The 23,101-nt window shown below is 45.1% G+C and overlaps 1 protein-coding gene across 1 annotated transcript in view; it reads right to left on the bottom strand.

The window, feature by feature from the left end:
* P5CR (pyrroline-5- carboxylate (P5C) reductase) overlaps window positions 1–20,521 on the bottom strand; it is a 42,984-nt gene extending 22,463 nt beyond the window's left edge. Inside the window, exon 1 of the mRNA XM_086504787.1 lies at window positions 20,214–20,521. Within this exon, the coding sequence (XP_086360913.1) occupies window positions 20,214–20,414 (201 nt within the window). The 5' untranslated portion in view covers window positions 20,415–20,521. The remainder of the gene's footprint in view (window positions 1–20,213) is intronic.
* Window positions 20,522–23,101: the final 2,580 nt, after the last annotated feature.

Here is a 23,101-nt window from a genome sequence, read left to right as displayed (position 1 = left end):
TATAAGAAACCCTAGCGCTAGCACTTTCTGGCAGAAGAGGCAGCAGGGACCTAACATCCAACAGAGCACCTTCTCCGCAAGGACCCCCCCGAGCCAGATAACTTAGTGTTTTCAGCCAAAGACCAAGGACCAAGAGCTAGCGTTTTCATTTGCATTGCAGATCAGCCAGCGTTTTGCATTTGCAGCAGCCTGGCGACAGTAAATCACAGATCAGCCCTAGTGTTAGCAGAAACAGCAGAATCAGCCCTAGCGTTTTTGGATCGACAGAGCAACCTAGCGTTTTTGCAAATTCGCCGCGACAGAACAACTAGAAGCATCAACGTTTTCGGTTTTCAACAGTCGGACTCCGCAGTAGAACCCCCGAACCTTGCAGATCTCACCTTCCCGCAGCAGATCCTCGCCGCACGATCAGATTGGCCAAGGTTTGCAGATTCAGCCCGGAAAACGCAGATTTCAGCATCTGCGTTTTCAACACGTCGTCGTCGCATCGCCGTCATTGCCGTCGTCACCGACATAGAGTCAGAATTAACAGATACAAGATTTGCAGATTTCAGCCCTTAGCGTTTTCACTTTTCAGTCCGTCTTGTCATCGTCCTCATCGTCATCGGCAAGTCCATTGCATTGTAGAGATTTGTGGAATCAATAGTAGACCGCTCTCGCCATAGAGAGTGGGACCTTCGAAGGACGGTTTGACAACATTCTGGTGTCGTATTCTTCTCTCTCTCTCTCTCAGTCTCAACACCTTCTAGAACCGGCCCGTAGGGCGATAGGCGTTGGCTTTCACCCGAAATTCTTTACTTTATACACACACACAGAGCACTTTGCAAAGAGAACCTGCGACGGGAGTTAACACTTCAACTCACACACGGCTCGGAAGCTAGAATGCTCCGAGCAGACGCCGACAACCTGTAGGCCCCAAAATTGGCGCCCCTTTCGGTATTTCTTTATTCTTTAGGAGGGTAAATTACAAGGTAAGGTCCTGGGAATCCTTCACGTGTATCCACCTAGATACCATTTGATTTGGCCAAATTTCGGCAACATAACAGCCCCAAAACTTGCGCGAAACCAATTCCCCTGCTGGAACTCGCTTGCACTGTCGTATACCCTCTGATTCCTGTCCAAAAACAGTAAATTCAGCACGCTGTATTTACTGGTTTTTGCCCTGTTTTCAGCCCCAAACAGTCCCCTAACTGTCCTTTGCCAGTGGGGCACGATTCCCAATGATCCTGGCGTCCGTATGGCTGAAAAACAGTCAAATTACAGCGCATACACAGCGCTGATTTTGCACCTGTACGGTGAGGTTATGACCCTCACCAGTGCTTGCTTTGGAGCAGCAGTTAGCTACCCCTGTTCCTGCTCAAGGAGGCTCTTGCCTCAGCACAAAAGCATGAACCCACACAACTGTACATCAGTCAAATGAGTAGCCCTCTTGTGGGGCATCACATAACTGCACGTAGGGGAGAAAGAGAGCAGTATGTAGCGTGCGGGGCATGGGCATCACTCCCGTCACCATACTATGCATAGAGGGCAAGGTAAGCATTCCATAGCTTTTGTACCTGTTACAATCCGCCTGTGGCTGAAAATGGCGCCCCCTTTGATGATATGCAGCTCGTTTTTGCCTCCCAGAGTGGCAGAATCGCTCACAAGCTGACACGTCGCCCAATTTCTGAGTTTGGGCTTTCCTTGCTAAAAGTATCTCAACTGGTGCGTCAGTTGACTTCGCGGCAGAGTTGTAAAGTGTTCCCCTAGTCATACCGAAGGTAATGACGCGAACACATTTCGTGGCCCAAAATAGCAGTTCCCTAAATTTTAGGAGATGCTTCCGTTGGGCTCCCACTGGTCTTCTGACCATCTATCCTCATTGGGACCGCATCCAAAAATGCAATGTGGCCCAACTGTCGGATACTTTTGGTTGGTAGTCCCACCTTGACTTTACGCCTTAATTGAGTTCACTTCCTAGTATCCACCAACTTGCTAAGTGCGACGGGGGGACCTATATGATCTTGCTCTGAGCCTAGACATCCTCTTACCATACGAATTCCAGTGCCGACCACTTCCCGTCTGCGGGTGAATCTACCGTTCACATTGGCCATACAATGTCCGACCGTTTGCTACTTCAAAAAGAGGGTCTCAAAATAAATAAAATAAACCCCATTGGAAAGAAACCAACAACCAAGGTTAGCAGTTGCCACATCTCTGTGACATGGTTAATAACTGCCACGTCCTCGTGACATACCCCCCTCTTGAAATCGCAAACGTCCTCGATTGCATACCATAAATACACGCCACTGATGATCTTGTGCTATCAACACTCTTTTATCATCGCATGTATCCGCAAGAAAGGTCGTAACATACATAGATACAAATGACTTAATGAGGCCTTCATACTTTTGCCATTTCTATCTATGGCACTGAATTCATATGTACATTCGATGTACTAGCTCTATCATTACCCCTCCTTTGCACACGTTGGGTTGGGGCATAAGTAGGCTGTAACCCAAAGGCTTCAAGGTAAAGCTGCAATACATTTGGTGACTCTGACAGTTCATGCTCTTCCATCCACTTTGCATCCATAGGCGGATAGTTCTTGAACTTCACCAAATAGCGTCTTGCAACTTGTCCTTTAACTTTTCTGTCCTTATGTGCCAAAACTTGCTCAGGTACCAGGATCTCATCAAGTTCCTCAACTTCTGGCTGATCCTCAACTGGCATATCTTCTGGCACATCACCCACGAAGGATCTTAGAAGACTCACGTGAAACGCATTATGAATCTTCCATGCATCAGGCAATTTCAGCCTGTAAGCCACATCGCTGATCTTGTCAAGCACTTGAAAAGGCCCATAGTAACGCATGCTGAGCTTAGGAAACAGCCGTTCCTTGCCCTTCATCTTCTTTAACCTTGCCTTTTCGAACCTTAAGAGAACCCAATCACCAGGTGATAGTAGCAATTCACGACGGTGACGATCAGCAGCCTTTTTCTGTTTTGCCTGAGTCTTCTCCAAGGCAACTTTAATCTTCTTATACATCTCATCCATGTTCTCAACATATCGATCTGCCTCAAAGATCTTGTCCTTTGTGTGCAAAATGGGAGGAACCTTTTTGCCGCCTTCAACAATTTCAAAAGGTGCTTTGCCAGTAGACGAATGCACCGTATTATTGTACGCATACTCAAGCATAGGCAAATACTGTTCCCACTTGCCCTTATTATCTAACACATAGCATTTCAGCAGATCTAAGACAGTAGAATTGGCCTCTTCTGACTGTCCATCAGTTTGTGGATGAAACGAAGACGAGAACTTGAGCGTAGTACCCATGTTCTCAAACAATCCTCTCCAGAACAAACTGGTCATGCGAGGATCACGATCACTGATAATCGATTGTGGCATACCATGGTACTTAAACACATTGTACATGAACAAGCGTGCCATCTGATCAGATTTTATCTTCTTCCTGACAGGGATAAAATGGGCCTGCTTGCTGAACCTGCAGATAATGGTCCATATACCATCATTCCCTGTTGGCGTCCTTGGAAGATCAAAGATAAAGTCCATAGCAATGCTTTCCCATGGCTTATCCGGAATCGGCAGTGGTTGTAACAACCCTGGTGCCTTTTGCCTGTCAAACTTGACCTTTTGGCAAACTATGCATGCTCGCACAAAGGCATCCACATCTCTCCTCAAGGTAGGCCAATAGAAGAATGTCTCTACCGCCTTAACTGTCGCATCAATGCCACGATGCCCTGCATACGGTGGGACATGACTCTCTTCCATGACCTTATGTCGCAGTGGCCTAGTGACACAAAGTCTGCCATGCATCATCATAAAACCATCTCTGAGGAGGTAGTGCTCGTGATGTTGCCCCTCTTGTAACTGTTCAAAGATCCTTGCAAAATCTTCATCAGCAGTATACTGTTCCTTCATGTCATCTAACTCATGATGATAAGGAATTGACACGGCTGAAATTTGTGGCTTTCTTGATAACGCATCAGCCACAACATTCTTCTTGCCTTCCACATGCATAATCTGGAAGTGGAACATGGAAAGAATGTTTGCCCATCGCATATGCTTTTCGGATAACTTTGACTGTGTCAAGAAGTATCGCAAGGTCTGATGATCTGTTTGGACAACAAAATCAGCACCTAAGAGGTAGTGCTTCCAGCTAGAAAGCGCATGAATCACGGCCAAGAGCTCTTTCTCATAGACTTGCATAGTCCTCTCTGGCCCTTGCAAAATTCGGCTTTCATAGGCTACTACCCGTCCATCTTGCATTAGCACTACTCCGATGCTACTGCCACACGCATCACATTGGACCACAAATGACTTCCTGAGATCTGGCAAAACAATAAATGGATCTGAAGTCAACTTTTCCTTTAAGAGACTAAAAGCTGAAATCTCTTTTTGGGTCCATCTGAAAGTGACCTCTTTCTTCTGCAATGCGTGAAGAGGCGATGCTATCTCTGCAAAATTTCTGATAAACCTTCTATAGTAGGAACACAATCCCAAGAAGCTTCTGACATCGTGCACAGTCTTCAAGTCTGGCCATGTCTTGATAGCTTCGACCTTTGCGGGATCCATTCTAACACCATCCTTTGAGACTATGTGGCCCAGAAAGTGGATCTCTTCGAGGAAGAATTCACTTTTCTTAGGATTGACAAGTAACCTGCGACTGCGCAGCTCTTCGAACACAATGGTCAAGTGACGCCTATGCTCCTCTTCATTCTTCGAATACACAATCATGTCATCGAAGAATGTTCCAACAAACTGTTGATGCGAGCGGAAAATCCGGTCCATCATTCTGTTGAACGTGGCAGGAGCATTTGTTAGCCCAAACGGCATCACTAGAAACTCATAAAGACCAAATGTCGTTCTAAACGCAGTCTTGTGCACATCCTCTGGGCTTATACGAATCTGATGGTACCCACTCTTCAGGTCTATCCTGCTGAAAATTGCAGCACCCTCTAAACGATCGAGAATATCATCAATGCGAGGAATAGGAAACCTATTCTTGATGGTATTCTTATTCAACGCACGGTAATCAATACACATGCGCCATGAGCCATCCTTCTTCTGCACTAGGAGCACTGGGGAGCAAAAGGGTGAAGAACTAGGCTGAATCAGCCCCTTCTCTAATAACTCCTCCACCTAGTCCATAATCTCTTTCTGCTGTGCCGCACTAACCCTGTAGGGAGGTCTATTTGGTGGGCTACACCCTGGCACCAAATCTATCCGATGGTCCTCAGGTCTCTCTGGCGGTAATTGCGACGGTAATGAATCAGAAAAACAGTCACTAAACTTTTGGCAAAATGCTGACCTTTCTTTATCTAACATAGATAAATTTGACTGATCCTTATCTGAGACATCACGTGCAAAAATCAAGTACACAGAAAGATGATTCTTTATTACAGAAATGATAGCAGAAGTAGATACAATAGGGACTGACTCTCCTTTAAGCTTTACATCCAAGATGTGAGTTTTGCCCCTATGCTGTACAGTGATCTTTTTGTTGTAGGCATCCAAGACTCCATGCACTCGGAACATCCACGGGATCCCCAACAAGGCGTCACAACCTTCCAGCGGCATGATGTAAAACTCTTCAGTGTCCACATACGACTGAATATGCAGACGCAGTTTTCCAATGATGGGAGTAGCACACTCTGAGTGGCCAGGACATGCCAACCCTGCCTCTGCTGTGTACCCCATCTCTTCAGCTCTGATGCCCAACTTCATAGCTAACTCTAGTGAGATAAAGTTGGCTTTGGCACCTGGATCAAAGAAGATGAGTGCCGTCTGATCCCTAACTTTACCCCATGCCCTGCATAACTCACTGGCATCTGTGCTGGGCCTGTCACCCACCATGTCTGGCACTAAACCTGCCGTGGGTTTAGGCTTCTTGCCTTTCTGGTCTTCTTTATCCTCTGAGTCAGCTGGCCTTTTCCTTTGTGGACAATTGATAGAAATATGACCAGGCTGCTCGCATATAAAGCATTTGTTCTGAGCCATTAGGATCTTCTTTTCCTCGAGCGACTTGCGCACAAAAGGCTTCCTTTTCTGTTTCTTTGCCTGCGCTCCAGAAGTCCCAGCTGAATCCTTGTCCTTGGTGGCCTTTTCTGACCCCTGTGACGCATCAGGAGCCGTCTTCACAAAGGGCTTCTTCGCTGAATTTTTCTTTTGCTGCCCTCCTTTATCACTGCTCGGAAATCCACTGTCCTCTCCTTTCAACAGGGCAAGACCAGTGTTCGCAACTTCCATAAGCTGAGTAAGGGTAGCCACTCTATTCTTTGTACAGTAATCGCGAAGCCCTTTAGGCAACCCACAACAATACTTCTCTATCTGCTCTGTCAGTGGCACAAATCTGTAGGAGGTCACTGAGAGTAATGCTTTACAAAACCTCCTATTGTACTCCAGCAAGCTCTTGCACGAAGCTGCCGTAAGCTGGTGCCAATCTGTCAAGACATCGGCTTCAAATTCATTTGATAGCCAAGCAGATGCAAACATTTGCTTGAAGTAAACCCAAGTGGCGGGTGCCTGTCCTTGCATTAACAATGTCGTCCACCAGGTAAGCGCATTGTCCTTTAAGAAAGTGGCAGCTTTCCTGACCTTCGAGGCCTCTGTAAAATTCCCTCCCGCATAAGCTGTATCAAACTGCTGGAGGAAAGTGAGTGCCTTTGTCTTGTCCTCGAAACCACTGAAGGTACTGAACTTTACTGCTGCACCACCTTCTTTGTAAGCCTTTGGCTTCTCTAGTGCCCCCAAGTTGTCATACGGGATGGTCTGCAACATGGGCACTGTACTAGGCATGATCGGCACGTGTTGGCCATTCACATTTTGCGTCAGAGGTGCGATATCTGGCTGCTGTCCAGAAAAACCAGCCATGCCAAAATGACCCTGTGGCACCCCAAACTGGCCCTGGTTGCCGTGGAAACCTTGCTGCATGCCGATAGTACCATACATGGGGTTTGGCATGATGCCTTGCATACCCCCGAACACTGTTCCTGGCATGTACGGCTGACTTCCAGACGCATAACCAGCCATACTTTGGAACATTGATCCACCCCCGAAATACCCAGGATGTACCGTGGGTGGTGGAAAAACTGAGTGCATAGCCTGGTATCCAACTCCCTGTCTATTCAAGACAGCATGCTGGCTCTGAAAGGTGGCGGGCTGAACTGGCATAACTTGTGGAATAGGCGTTCTAGCCACCTGTTCAAGCACGGGAGGAACCTGCTTTTGAGCCCCCGACTCCGCAACATGCAAGTGTTCCCTTTCCTCCTGCGCCTCATGAAGTACCTGGGCTTGAACTTCAACAAGCTCCGTACGCGGCGTAGGTTGCCTATTTTGATGTTGCACTGGTGGCGCTTGCAAGAATTCCATAAACCTCGGATTCTGCACCAGCTGCGAAAAGACATTCACCGCGGCAACTAACTGAGTCTTAAACGCATCATCCTCGAGTTGCCCTGTCATAAAGCCCTGTACTACTGGAGGGACATTCACGTTGACAGGAGGTACAGACTGACGTGGCCGTGAGCTCTCGCCAATCTCAAAAACCATAGGAATCTCCTGCCTGTCCTTTGGAGAGGAACCCTCTTCCATAATTCCCTTCCCCTTGTCGGTCATAGTGTAATCCCCGCGTTCTTGCAATGTGTGTCTTTACCCTGAACAATCCAGGCTCACTCTTTGAGGAAAAAGTGATTGATATCCCGGCAATGGAACCATGAAACCGGCCCGTAGGGCGGTAGGCGTTGGCTTTCACCCGAAATTCTTTACTTTATACACACACACAGAGCACTTTGCAAAGAGAACCTGCGACGGGAGTTAACACTTCAACTCACACACGGCTCGGAAGCTAGAATGCTCCGAGCAGACGCCGACAACCTGTAGGCCCCAAAATTGGCGCCCCTTTCGGTATTTCTTTATTCTTTAGGAGGGTAAATTACAAGGTAAGGTCCTGGGAATCCTTCACGTGTATCCACCTAGATACCATTTGATTTGGCCAAATTTCGGCAACATAACAGCCCCAAAACTTGCGCGAAACCAATTCCCCTGCTGGAACTCGCTTGCACTGTCGTATACCCTCTGATTCCTGTCCAAAAACAGTAAATTCAGCACGCTGTATTTACTGGTTTTTGCCCTGTTTTCAGCCCCAAACAGTCCCCTAACTGTCCTTTGCCAGTGGGGCACGATTCCCAATGATCCTGGCGTCCGTATGGCTGAAAAACAGTCAAATTACAGCGCATACACAGCGCTGATTTTGCACCTGTACGGTGAGGTTATGACCCTCACCAGTGCTTGCTTTGGAGCAGCAGTTAGCTACCCCTGTTCCTGCTCAAGGAGGCTCTTGCCTCAGCACAAAAGCATGAACCCACACAACTGTACATCAGTCAAATGAGTAGCCCTCTTGTGGGGCATCACATAACTGCACGTAGGGGAGAAAGAGAGCAGTATGTAGCGTGCGGGGCATGGGCATCACTCCCGTCACCATACTATGCATAGAGGGCAAGGTAAGCATTCCATAGCTTTTGTACCTGTTACAATCCGCCTGTGGCTGAAAATGGCGCCCCCTTTGATGATATGCAGCTCGTTTTTGCCTCCCAGAGTGGCAGAATCGCTCACAAGCTGACACGTCGCCCAATTTCTGAGTTTGGGCTTTCCTTGCTAAAAGTATCTCAACTGGTGCGTCAGTTGACTTCGCGGCAGAGTTGTAAAGTGTTCCCCTAGTCATACCGAAGGTAATGACGCGAACACATTTCGTGGCCCAAAATAGCAGTTCCCTAAATTTTAGGAGATGCTTCCGTTGGGCTCCCACTGGTCTTCTGACCATCTATCCTCATTGGGACCGCATCCAAAAATGCAATGTGGCCCAACTGTCGGATACTTTTGGTTGGTAGTCCCACCTTGACTTTACGCCTTAATTGAGTTCACTTCCTAGTATCCACCAACTTGCTAAGTGCGACGGGGGGACCTATATGATCTTGCTCTGAGCCTAGACATCCTCTTACCATACGAATTCCAGTGCCGACCACTTCCCGTCTGCGGGTGAATCTACCGTTCACATTGGCCATACAATGTCCGACCGTTTGCTACTTCAAAAAGAGGGTCTCAAAATAAATAAAATAAACCCCATTGGAAAGAAACCAACAACCAAGGTTAGCAGTTGCCACATCTCTGTGACATGGTTAATAACTGCCACGTCCTCGTGACACCTTCATTCACAGTGACATTCTGTAACAGACTTGGACACTCCAAGTCAAGAATCAACCGCGACAGCACCAAATAACCACTTCAAAAATATTCACAGATCACAATAGATTTGCACTGGCCCGGCGGAGTTCCGTGCCTAGAGATATTGGCCCCAAAGACTGGCGCCCCTTTCGGTATTTCTTTTTATATTAATCAATCATCAAAGTACAAGAGAGCGGTTAGGGTTTCACTCTCAGACTCTACGTCCAGATGCTCTGAGAAGTGAGGCCCTCACCACTAATTTAAAGGTTACAAGGGATGCCCAAAAGCAGAGCCCCAAAAGCTTCAAATCAAAAGCAATTGCTCTCTCTCTCTCACCGAGAGTCAAAACATGAAAGCAAAAGCATTCTCTCTCTCTTTCTCATTTAAGTAGAGAAAAAGCGAAATTTGCGTCGCTCATCATTTTCCAAAAAAAAAAAAAATTCAGCCTCCGCGATTTCCGGAAATTAGGGTTTCTGTTGTCCGCCACGTCATCACTTTGTGACATACCCCCCTCTTGAAAGCATTGTAATCGACCTCGATTACGCCTGCAAAACCGACAAAAGCCATAAACCGTCTTAGCAGACACTGACTGTTAGTACCTACGTACTAAGAACACACATCTAGCACATGTACAAAATCGACAGTCACATCACAGGACATCACCAGACATCACATGACATTCAACATTCATTCGGATCTTAGACCATGATTTATCGGCAATGTAGCTAGCAATCACATCTAGGTCCAATCGGGACCTCATCGATGTCCGATTGACTAACCCCTATTGCAACCATGTCTATTCGAGATCAATCAGACCAAAATGCTGCAGTCATTTCGGCTATCAGTTCCTGCACTCACAAGAAGTCAAGAACAAATCAATATCATAATCAGGAATTCCATTTCATAAAGTCATCCAGCAGAATACTGTCAGCTCTTAGTATCCCTGAAGCTCAAAGAGACATCAGTGACTTTAGTATCAAAATCGAGGCATCTGTTGACAAAGGAGTGGAGTGACTCCCCTCTTGTGCATCCCATTGCACCAGATCTCCGGCCAAGTTGAATTCTGGGTTCCGTTTGGAGTAGACTATGCTAAACCAAAACATCGAGGTAAAGTTTCACAATCCGAGGAGTATCTGCTAGGTCCTCCTCCTCCATCCACTTCGCATCAAATGCAGGAAAGTTCTTGAACTTAACCAAGAACCGCCTTCGGACTTTACCTTTCTTCGTATCATTATGTGCCAAAATCTGTTCAGGAACAAGGATCTCCTCGTTTTCTTCCACTTTGGGTTGCTCATCAGGCTCCCCATCATCAGGCACATCACCCTTAACAGGTTTCAAGAGACTCACATGCAATGCATTGTGAATCCTCCAAGTATCTGGCAGTTTCAATCGAAAGGAGACATCATTTATCTTGTCAATAATCTGGAAAGGTCCGTAGTATCACATCGTAAGCTTTGGAAAAAGCCTCTCCTTTCCCTTCTTCTTTCTTAGGCGTGCCTTCTCAAAAGTAAGAGCACCCAATCATCCTCCTTCAGTTTCCAGTCGCGACGATGGCGATCCGCTGCCTTTTTCTGTCGTTCTTGAGACTTCTGCAAAGTCTCGCGAACCTTGGCAAAAGCCGTATCCAAGTCTCACAAATATTCATCCGCTTCCAATATCTAATCTTTCGTGCTTAGGAAGGATGGAACCTTCGCAGCACTTTCAACAATCTCACATGGCGTCTTCCCCGTCGAAGAGTGTATCGTGTTATTGTAGGCAAATTCCACCAAAGGTAAGATCTTTTCCCATTGAGCCTTCTGATGCGAGATACAAGACTTCAATAAATCTAAAATCACTGAATTGGCAATCTCAGATTGCCCGTCAGTCTGCAAGTGGAACGATGACGAGAACTGCAACCGCGTGCCAATGTTCTCCCAAATTGCCTTCCAAAACAAACTCATAAATCTAGGGTCTCTGTCGGAGAGAATCGTCTCAGACGTGCCATGTAATCGGAAAATCATCGTGATCATTTTGTGTTCTTGGGAGATCAAAAATGAAATCCATTGCAATACTTTCCCAGGGGCGGGTGGGTATGGGTAAAGGCTCTAACAATCCCTGTGCCTTATGCCTGTCAAACTTGAACTTCTGGCATACCAAGCAACAGCGCACAAACTCTTCCACATCCTCTTGAGTTTCCGCCAAAAGAAATCTCTCTCTACCCCTTTCATGGTGGTAGCAATGCCGCGGTGACTCGTAAAAGGTGGACAGTGGCAATCAGTCATAACCTTTTCCCTCAACGGCTGTGTAACGCACAACATAGTCTTTTTCATCAAGTAGCCTTCCCGAAGGGAGTATCCAGCTACTGTCTCCCCATCCCGTATCCGTGTGAAAATATCTGCTAAATCTGTATCTGTGGCACACTGATCGACCATATCCTCGAAGCTCCTATGATGTATCGCGGAAATAGCCAGAACCAACGGTTTTCGAGACAAAGCATCTGCCACCACATTCTTCTGTCCCTGCACATGGACAATCTGGAAGTGGAACTGTGACAAGATGTTCACCCACCGCATCTGCTTTTCCGAAAGCTGCTTCTATGAAAAGAAGTAGCGTAAACTCTGATGGTTTGTAAAGACAGTAAAATCCGCTCCGATAGGTAATGCCGCCACTGAGTAAGAGCGTGGATAACCGCCAAAAGCTCTTTCCCATAGATCTGTGCTGTCATCTCCGACCTAGAGAACAAACGGCTCTCGTAAGCTATGACATGGCCTTCTTGCATCAAGACCGTACCCAGACTACGACCACAAGCATCACAAAATACTTCAAATGACTTCTGCAAGTCCGGCAAAGTCAAATCTGGTCCTGTAGTGAATTTCTCTTTCAATGTCTGAAAGGCAGCCACCTCTGTGGGTCCCCACGAAAAAGGTACTCTTTTCTGTGTCAAGGTATGCAAAGGGGAAGCAACCTCTGCAAACTTTCGTATGAACCGCCTGTAGTACGAACACAGTCCCAAGAAGCTTCTAACTTCATGGACATTCCTCAAATCGGGCCTATCACGGATAGTCTCTATCTTGGCCGGGTTCATTTTCACTCTTGCTGTGCTGCTGACACAATGTGTCCCAAAAAGTGTATCTCTAGTAGGAAAAATTCACTTTTCTTAGCATTAATCACTAATGTGTGATCTCGTAATGCCTGAAAGACTTGAAGCAGATGATCTCTGTGTTCTGCCTCATTCTTGGAGAAAACAATGATGTCGTCAAAGAAAGTGCCAACAAATAGCCTGTACTCTCGAAAAATCCTGTCCATCATCCGGTTAAATGTCGCAGGAGCATTGGTTAAGCCAAAAGGCATCACCAAAAACTCAAATAACCCAAAAGTCGTCCGAAAAGCTGTCTTGTAGACATCTCCTGGCGCTATCCTGATCTGATGATATCCACTCTTCAAGTCAATCCTACTAAAGCACGAGGATCCCTGTAACCTGTCGAGTATATCATCGATCCTAGGAATCGGAAATCTGTTCTTGATGGTGATTTCGTTGAGAGTGCTATAATCGATGCACATTCTCCAAGATCCGTCTTTCTTCAAAACCAACAACACTGGAGAGCAATACGGTGAAGTACTAGGTTGGACAAGACCCTTTTCCAAGAGGTCTTTCACTGGGTTCATAATCTTTTCATTCTGTACTCGGCTCACACGATAAGGTGGCCGATTCGGTGGCGTGCTTCCAGATATCAAATCAATGGTATGATCTTCAGGCCCTCTCAAAAGCAATCGGCATGAGCATGGAGAAAAAAATCTTGGCGTTCTTTTCTTCAGGTCAAAACATATTCAACTTTTATCCATCGTTCAGTTCTCCCAAAAGAATGAGTAAGAAAACTGAAGTTCATCAAGTACAATCTCTAAGCCCTTCATTTATCAAAGTCGCTTTCTCGGCCCGGTAGTCAACCACGGCGTAGTTCTTGTGGTACCAAGGGATCCCGAGTAGAACGTCACTCGCGTGCCCTGAACACCCCTGTCATTGCAAACGAAGTTTGCCAATGCTCGGTGTAATGGCAACATCCCATCCGGGTGCCAGTCGAACTACCTCCGCCTGTGGCGTCAGTCTGTCGGGCGTAGTTCCAAATCGAGCCGCCAATTCCAAGTGAAAAGAAGTTGGCCTTGGCTCCTTCAAAAGAGCTTCCTGATCCTTCACTTTGCCCCGAAAGCGACGAAGTTTGTACTTTCATTCATAAGATTCGGTGCAGGTCCCACGCCATGTGGTACCAGTTCTGCTTTTCTATCTGCCTTTTCTGCCACATTCCTCAGCTGCTCTCGAACTCTCACACCTGTCGTCGTCTCTATCATTCTGTTCTTTCTGTGCCTTATCAGGGCACTTCGCAGAAATATGTCCATGTTCCCCGCATCCAAAGCACTTCCTCTCTCTGATGAAGCGAGCTCTCTCCTCATGAGTAAGCTTGGGTCGTGCATCCTTTTTTTTTCTCTGGGTTGCTCTTTTTCATTCTTCTTTCATTCCCAGAAGTCTGTTCGGCTCGTTGTGTCATGGCCTCATCTGTGGGGTAGGTCAGACTGCCAGAGTGAATGGCAAAGCCCCGCTTCGCATGACTCATCAACTCCTGAATAGAAGATGACTTCTGTTCCAAGCAGTGATCTCGGATCTCTGTAGGTAGACCCAAGGTAAATCGCTCAATCTGTTCTCTGAACGAGATCTTCTTGAATGAAGAGGCGGGTAGAAAAGAGTTCCAGAATCTTTCACAATAAGCATTGATTGTATCTTTCTTGGTCATCCGAAGATGGTTCCAAGCAGCTCATACATCTCGTTCATATTCTTGCGTCAACCAAGAAGAAATAAAAAGCTTCTTAAATTTCAACCTTTTAACTGGCGCAGTCTTGTTTAAAAGAAGCGTGGACCACCAAGTACGAGCATTCCTCTTAAAGTAAGAGGCAGCTCTCTGAATCTTGGAGTGCTCTGAATAGCGTCCTCCCGCAAAAGCGATGTCAAACTGCTGTATAAAAGACAAAGCCTTCGAAGCATCTGAGTATCCTGAAAAGTATCAAACTTGATCGAGTGGCTACCTTCCTTAAACTCTCAGACTTTCTTGCTTTTATCTTCGAGAAAGTCATACTGGTTGGCTTTGTAAAAATTCTTCTTGTTCGCATAAAACTTTCCGTCATCGGAATCTGAGCTGTCTGTAGACGAGTCCTCAGTAGAACTGTCAGTCTCTGGGCGAGATGTAGCCTTCTTCTTGACCTTTCCGAAGCTTTGTTTCTTGCTTCGCTTTTTACCTTTTCTGTCTTCTTCGCTCGAATCCGAGGAGCTAGAAGAACTGTCAGAAGAAGAAGAAGAAGAACTGGGTAGGTCTTCAAACTTGACGCGCTTCTTCAATTTCTTTGCCTTGTCAAATGTCAACCGACGACCCAAATATCCCGGGAAGTCAGTGCCTTTCTTCTGCTTTTTGCCGTGCTTTTTGTCTTTCTTTTGCACGTCGAAAAGCTGAGCAATCCGTGCATCAACCACGTTCTCCAGTTCCTGCTCCGTATATTTTCTTGGAGGCAGAAGGTTTCTTAAGAGCGGGTTTCGGGAGTGGTGTTGTGGTTCTCTGCCACTCCATCTGTACCTCTTCCAAAGAGGTCTGGTTCATATATTTTGCCATCTTCGGGTCCTTGGCAAAATTGAGCATCATCTTTGTTGCATCGCCGATCAACTGGCAACGCTCTATCTCTCGCCGCTCCGCCTAAGTAGGCCAAGGCGGGCCATACTCTCTGCCTGAATCTTCGTTGTGATCCCAGCCCGCATCTCCAGATGCAGAGGGAGTCGACTGATCATTGCCTGAAGCCATAGGTGCCGCGGAAAAAAAATTCGGGGATCGGATTTCCCGTAGAAGAGAAATCGGCCGTGCTCTGATACCACTGTAACAAACTTGGACACTCCAAGTCAAGAATCAACCGCGACAGCACCAAATAACCACTTCAAAACAATTCACAGATCACAATAGATTTGCACTGGCCCGGCGGAGTTCCGTGCCTAGAGATATTGGCCCCAAAGACTGGCGCCCCTTTCGGTATTTCTTTTTATATTAATCAATCATCAAAGTACAAGAGAGCGGTTAGGGTTTCACTCTCAGACTCTGCGTCCAGATGCTCTGAGAAGTGAGGCCCTCACCACTAATTTAAAGGTTACAAGGGATGCCCAAAAGCAGAGCCCCAAAAGCTTCAAATCAAAAGCAATTGCTCTCTCTCTCTCACAGAGAGTCAAAACATGAAAGCAAAAGCATTCTCTCTCTCTTTCTCATTTAAGTAGAGAAAAAGCGAAATTTGCGTCGCTCATCATTTTCCAAAAAAAAAAAAATTCAGCCTCCGCGATTTCCGGAAATTAGGGTTTTTGGCAGAAATTAGGGTTTGCAGGAATTTTAGGGTTTCTGTTGTCCGCCACGTCATCACTTTGTGACACATTCACTTTGTTTGTGATCATTTGCACTCTCTCACTAAAGGAACGGAAGGCTCTCCCTTGTGTAAGTAAAAGGAACCTTGAGCACAGTTCGGAGCACTCATCTTGAGCAAAGTTCAACATTCACTTCCGCTGCACCTTACATTGGTATCAAAGCTTTGGCAGTGTTCTGTATCACTCAAGGAAAGAACCACATAATTTTTTTTTGCTTGTTGCGGTCGCACGTAACCCAAGTCCACTTGGGCGTGTTGATTCCTAATCGTGTTTTTGAAGAGTGACAGGAAACCCAAGAAAGAAGGGCTTGTCCAACCTCACCGCAGTTCTCTTTTCACTCATTGAGAGCAGACCGTGCACTTAGCGGCCGGCCACTCGACGTGAGGTGGAAAAAAGCAACCTTGGTGTGAGCGCAAGGTTGCCAAGGGGTGCGCCCCTGGGAAAGAGAAGAGCTCGGGTAAGAGAAGATCCTTCTCTAACACAGATTGCAAGCGAAAGAAGAACCTCAAGACTCCAGAATCCAAGAACCCAAGACCCACAAGAACCCAAATTCCTCATGAACTTAAGAACCCAAGACTTCACAGTGTATGGTCATCACCCGAAGCGGAATGGATACTTCGCATGGAGGTGATGAGCATGGAAGTGGCGAAGAAGAATTTTTCCCACCAGGAGGTTTTTCCGACCCTCCTCCTTCCCAATCTACGCCAAGGATTGCACTAGCTCCTATGGAGGCTTTCAACAAGATGATGATATGAAGGAAGTTAGAACGCGAAACAAGAAAGGCAGAATTTGATCGTGAACACGAAGCAAGAAAAGCAGAAAGAAAGGCAGAAATAGATCGTGCACACAACGAAAGAATGGCAGCCATAAAGCGTAAGCACCAAGAAAGAAAAGCAGAAATGGATCACGAGCACCAAGAAAGAACAGCAAAATTGGCTCGCGAGCGCGAAGAAAGATGGTTAACCTTTGAGCATAAGCATGAGCAAGCCATCACACCCAGACCGTACTGATCTTCCACGAGTGTCTTGATGCACTAAAATTACATACCCAGGCAATTTCATCCAAGTAGGAATATTCAATAGTTGGCACATCACAATGCAACACAAATGCTCACATATGCATGTTACAAGACATAGAAACATAAAGCCGCCGATGAACACTCCTCCCGCATAACCTAACAAGGTCCAGGCGAGAAGATATTCAACGACTCCCTCATCACTCCTCCCACATAACCTAAAAAGGTCCAAGCCCGGAGATATAGAGGCCTTTTACAACCAAACGCCCCCCATACCACAGCCTGCGTCATTTGGAGGTGCTGAGAGTAACCACTGCTCAGACTTCTTAATACTCCTCCCGCATAACCATCCAGGTCCGGGCTGGGAGTCAACAAAAATTATTTTACAAGCATACAACCAAACGCTCCCCATGCATTGGCTTGCGTCGTTCGGAGGTTTTCTAGCATACAACGGAACGCTCCCCAAGCATCGGCCTGCGTCGTTCCGAGGTTCAAACAATACCAAAACAGTATTTTTTTTCACTTCTCCACCCAGGAGTAAAATCACCAATCATTGAAACCAGTATTAAAACCAGAGTCAAACACTTCAAATCGGCACCAAGACAAGTTCAAAACAGATACCATCCATTTCAAACAGATTCCAAACAAGATCAAACAGAACTCAAACTTTAAAAAAAGCAATCTTGACATTAGCCGAGCTCGAAAAGTCGACTGGCTTTCTATCCTGGAACATGCACCAAAAATTAGGGTTAAGTTCATTCCATAAGGTTGTAGCCGAGCACAACATGGTCCGTCAGCTCTTGGACAAACTGTTTCTTTGGCGGCGATGATAGTCCCAAGATAACCATCGCACTGGACCTCCAAGGTCATCTACTCGTGAAGAGACATCTACTGAGAGATGTCGAGAAATTTCAAGTTATAATCTGCTAGGATTTCCATGGCAAGCATTTCAAGATACCCCACTCCGCCAGAAGTTGCACTCCGAAGAAAGATGTCAAAAACCATATAACTTCGGGTAAAAAAAAATAAAAAAATCTTGAAAGCTTGCCAAGTCCTTGGAAGTGTGCGGCTTGGTAGTTGTAGATATCTGCATGGTACTGTCTCTGAGAAAAACAGCAGCTCGAAACAAATCTTGGATCCTTCTCTTGCAAGTGATCTTAATGGCTTATGCCCTGTAAGACATGAGCGGTGAAGACGGGAGCTGCCCGATGCGCGATGAAGTAAGGGTGGGAGTGGCTAATAAGTCTGGGTTGGAGGGCGAAGATACCTCAAAAAAAATTCCAATAGCTCTGTCTGCTCTTTTGTAGGACCAGTATGCTTTCAGAAAAGCACACTCCTGATGCTCTGATACCACTGTCACAAGACGAGCACCACGTGCCAATAGAAAAGAACAAACTGAACAGACTTTTAGCACTTCAATAACAACTGTACTGAAAGAGAGAGATAGACGATACGCGACACGAAGTGGCGAAATTTCACCCCAGAGAGTATTGGCCCCAAACCTTGGCGCCCCTTTCGGTATTTCTTTATATTGCATCAACACAATACAAGCCGGTACTCCAGACTCTGCACCTTCGCCAGGAAGCATGCCAAAGAATGAGCCCTAACCTCATATTTGAAGGCCCTTAGCCTAAAAAGCAATTACAATGAAAAGCCTTCAAACTCAAAAGCATCTGGTCCAAAAACAAAGACAAAAAGCTGCCAGCGCAATTTACGTAAATCCGTACAGTCCTGCCACATCAGCATCGCCAGCGTGAAAAGCGAAAATCCGTACAATTCTGCCATGTCATCAACCAGCGTGATTTTTGAAAATCTGCCACATCATCAACCTGCTTCGCAAGTTCTTGTGTGTGTGTGAGCCCTGCTTTATTTCCTGCTGCTCTGCCTCTTCACTTAGGGTTTAGGCCCCTCCACCCACATCTGCAAGTTGGCTCCCTTCTTTAGGGCTTTGACACGTCAGCAGTTTGTTACACCTCTCACACCGGGAGCCTCTTGGTGGCCATCAGCAATTCACATCGAGAAGGATCCAAAGGTGCATCATATCAATCCAGAGGTGCTTCATCTTAAAGAGTTATCAAGGCGACATTCCTCATTCGAGTCAATAGAGTCTGCACTTGAGGTAATGCACATGTACACATTCCATTTACGCAATCAAAAGCAAATACCACATCGGCAACAGTGTGGGGGGCCTTCAGAAGGTTGGTTGGGACACTCCATTGGGTCTCTCTCTCTCTCTCTCTCTCTCTCTCTCTCTCTCTCTCTCTCTCTCTCTCTCTCTCTGTGTGGAAATAAAAGGAACCATCATTCATGCTAAAGGCAATCATTAATGCAAGCAAAGAAGTAAAGATTTACGAAAGTGTAAAACCTAAATCTTCACCATTTCAATTTCGTTGACCTAATAATGACATGCAATTTAACTACTCAAACCATGCATTAGCACAAATATACTGATCATTAAACAATCACAATAAGATTCACATCACTATCCTTAAGACATGCTCGCACACAATGGTTTAAAATTCCAGCTGGTACTAGAGCGTGAAGAACATCTACTAGTCCACGTTGTGGGTTGCCCGACTGCCCCATATACAAGGACTTGTGCAAAGAGGGTCATGCAAGGTTCTGATCAATCGAATGGAATTGTCCAAACATGAAGGTCCTACTAACAGGTTCACACAAGTTTAATACACGTTACTCTAGGGTTTATAATTTGGCTCTGAACTATAGTAGCATGTCCACTGGCACATCAAGCCCATGTGCACATGACATATAAGGAGCTATTGGCCTTTTTCCATACCCATTCTAGTTGGAAGGGCTACTTGTTGATTCTGTTGTCCAACAAATCAATAAACCTTGCAATATTTTTTGACATGCACAAAGCATTATGAGATCACCATGCCATGGGTGCGCATTTTGCCAGATGTTTCATTTTCACATTGTGCATGTGGCTGATAGCAGGTTAACCTTTTCTAAAAAGCAGGTCCATGCATAATGCTAATTTGCACACTTCGTGCTGAGCAGATTTAAGAAAGAACTAGATTCAAATTTTTGTATGATGCTGTATATCATTATTTTGATATAATTTGCAAAAAAATTATCAGATGCCCAATTAAGCATAAAATATTATTGTGCATTCACCCATGTCAAATGGGAGAAAAAACACTAATGGTTAATGCATTATCGTACAAGCCACAAGATTCAGCAGTGTCAATAAGAATGCAATCATCATTAAGAATGCACATTCCATGGAAGATCAATATGAAACGTAATCATTAAGCCTGATACAACTTGGCTACTCGTGCATAAGCCACAAGCATCATATGTTAAAGAAAAATTAATATCAGCCCGATCACACAATTAGTATCTCCCATGGGAATCGTAAAACACATTCCACAGATGGGTCTGGGTCTCCTGTTTAAGAATCTCTTGTGCTCGACATACTCTCAAAATGGAGATTGTAATCACAACCGGTTGTCTAGGTCATAAAACAATTGAGGACCATGCAGGGATAAGTAGCAACAAGCAAAGCAGAAACTAACACAAAAGTCAAAAGAAGGATACCTCAGCGTTTGATTCGCAGACGCATGCACCGATGGTTTTGAAAATGTGGCAACGGTTGGCGCTAACATCTGCAGCAAACATGCGTGAGGCGGGCAAGACACGAACATGATCGAGACCACGGGCGATGGCCTCAGCCATCTGGCCTGCGCCTATGAATCCCACGGCAACGTTCTGCAAGGGGCTTGGCTGCTGAGCTGCCATGCTGATACGAAACGAACACCTCAAGCCGCTAGTAAGACCAAGGCTTGAGCCTATGAACAGCTCGAGCCGAAGTGGGACTCGGGAGTTGGACAAACTAGCCTAGTAGTCTTGCTTGGCGAGCATCTAGCACTGAAGTAAGCTTGGTGGGCCTTGCTATATAACTATAAGAGGACATATGCAAATTGACATTTAGCATCTAGCATTGAAGGGAACAAGAGTATGACTAATTTGACAAGGGTGGCATTGCCTGAAAGGGATATACATTTGAAAGATCCTATAATATTTATGGGTGGAGACAAAGTTAAGTGCATCAAATATTAGAGATTGTAGGGATGGTTACAACTGAGATTATATTGAAGTGAGGTTGTACTACTATGCCTACTGATGAATGTTTTTTCTAGTATACATGCTACATTTAAATTCTTGCAAACAAAAAGTATTTCAAAAAGAAATTTTTCATCGAATGGTTGGTAGACAGAACGTCGACTCTCATTTTTGAAGATGGATGTCGAGTGTGTTTTGCCTTTCTTCTTTTGTAATTATTCCCGGTATAATGAATTAGGACAGTGATACATGTAAATTCATCTTCTGTGTTCTGTGTTAGGCATCAACAATGCATGTTGCACCATCTGTCGCATCGATAGTTAAGTCGATGTTTTATGTGATCATGCCGCGTACGCCAATTGCGATCGAATCCAACTCGTTGAACTTAGGGTCTAGGAGCCACTATTGAAAGACATTTATGTTAACCACATTCTTCTTTATTTCAAATTTTGTAATGTCAATTTCATTGTACAACTTATTCAAGGCAAGGTTGTTATAGTGTTGGATGTCTGATCTGCGAGTAGTCGTGCACATGCAATTCATCTATAATACATGCACCCAAGGTGCAATTGATCTCATCTATGGCTTGTTTTCTTTCACGAATAATGGTCAAGAAAACTGAAGCAATTTAGGGTTCGTTGCATGTCTTATAGAGAATGACCTCTTGTACAAAGTTACATGTAGCCAGTGGACCGAGCTTGTGAAATGGTATGTGTTACAAAGTTCCCGTGCGTGACCACAAATTGGGGGTAGTTGGATAAGATCACCGAACAAGACACATTTTTTGTTGAAGGGGTTTGTCAATGTACTGCTTGTTATGTTGACATTTTGTCTTACGATAAGGTAAAAAGTTGTTTAGGTTAACATGGATAGCTCGTCTATAACTATAATATTTGTCTCTTTTATGTCCAATTATTGCTCATCTCGGTCTCACGAATAGAGAGGGCATACTATTGATTCATGGTTGGTATCTTGAATTGGTAATGGATTGTAGATGCAATGTTGCTAAGTCTTGTTGATGCCCCTCCTATATCAAAGCGCCCAACAATAATACAAAAGTGAGGGCAGCAAGAGTGTCTTTTTCATTTGTCTGTTGACCTCGATTATCGTTATATATGTGAGGTATGCCACTACGCACAATGGACATTTCTAGATTGTGAGCAAAGATGTCACATTGCATGCTCCAATTTTTATACAATGCAATAATTTTCAAACCATGACCTAGCATATGGACGATAAGCTAGTTTCAAGTTGGCTGTAATTTTCTCTCTAGCTTATTGATGCTTGGAGTGTAATCTTTTAGCAGACACCTAGTATGGGAGAAACAAGGACATATATAGTATGGCAACAATTAGTTAGACACCTAGTATGGTATCAATTATTTAGATCTAAAGAAAGATGCACAAGGTGAATTCACTACTATGATACACCACATGCATTCACTACTTGTGTATTCACTATTGTTATACATCACATGCATTGGCTAGCAACCGTATAAAGAGTTGTGTGTGTAACTAATATGTGTAGATGTTGATCAACATCGAGTGTATAGTTTTGAAAACGACTAAATAAACCAAAGCAAAGGAAGTAATGCAAAAAATTCTAAAACAAGAAAATAGATAAAGCATGAATGAAGTGCAACAATAAACGAGGTGCTTTGCTGACCTGCAATGTTGTACTGCTGTTTTTCGATTGTCCAATCTACATGTCGATATGTGAGTTAAGCTACAAGAAAGCAATGTGAATAGTTAAACATATCATCTTGCACTGAAATGTCACACACTAAAAGTGCAAAGTATACAGTACACGTCATACGGAGGTGCCATACAAAAGTATGGTGGAAAGTTGGCACTATGGTCTCTCCAAAAAATTATAAGAAACGAAATCCGTGCCCTGCCCCGTAGCGTTTATGTGTTGCGCCAAGCAAATGCATGCGCATGGGAAATTGGATGCAGATAACGGACCTTGCATTGTTGTCAAGCTGGAGTCGCGCTTTGGAAATTGGAACGTGTAGTGTTGAGAATATATGTCCTCCCTGCCATACACAAAACACGCAGATGTAACTTTATGTGCTATGTCTTTGATCAATATTACATTCTCTCTCTCTCTCTCTCTCTCTCTCTCTCTCTCTCTCTCTCTCTCTCTCTCTCTCTCTCTCTCTCTCTCTCTCTCTCTCTCTCTCTCTGTGTGTGTGTGTGTGTGTGTGTGTGTGTGTGTGTGTGTGTGTGTGTGTGTTGCAAGCTACTTCGGTCAGCAATTATGTCTTCTTGCCTCCTTGCTGACTAACGGGCGTTATGTATCGTGCTTCCTAGCTGCACATGGTAATGGGCATCTTGAGGTCGATGTTCCCATAGCGGAAGGCA

This window comes from Adiantum capillus-veneris, chromosome 28, assembly GCF_014529385.1.
Source record: "Adiantum capillus-veneris isolate H3 chromosome 28, ASM1452938v2, whole genome shotgun sequence".
Classification (NCBI taxonomy): Eukaryota; Viridiplantae; Streptophyta; class Polypodiopsida; order Polypodiales; family Pteridaceae; genus Adiantum; species Adiantum capillus-veneris.
The sequence above is the reverse complement of the archived record's forward strand: the minus strand, read 5'-3'. Positions and strand labels throughout refer to the sequence as shown.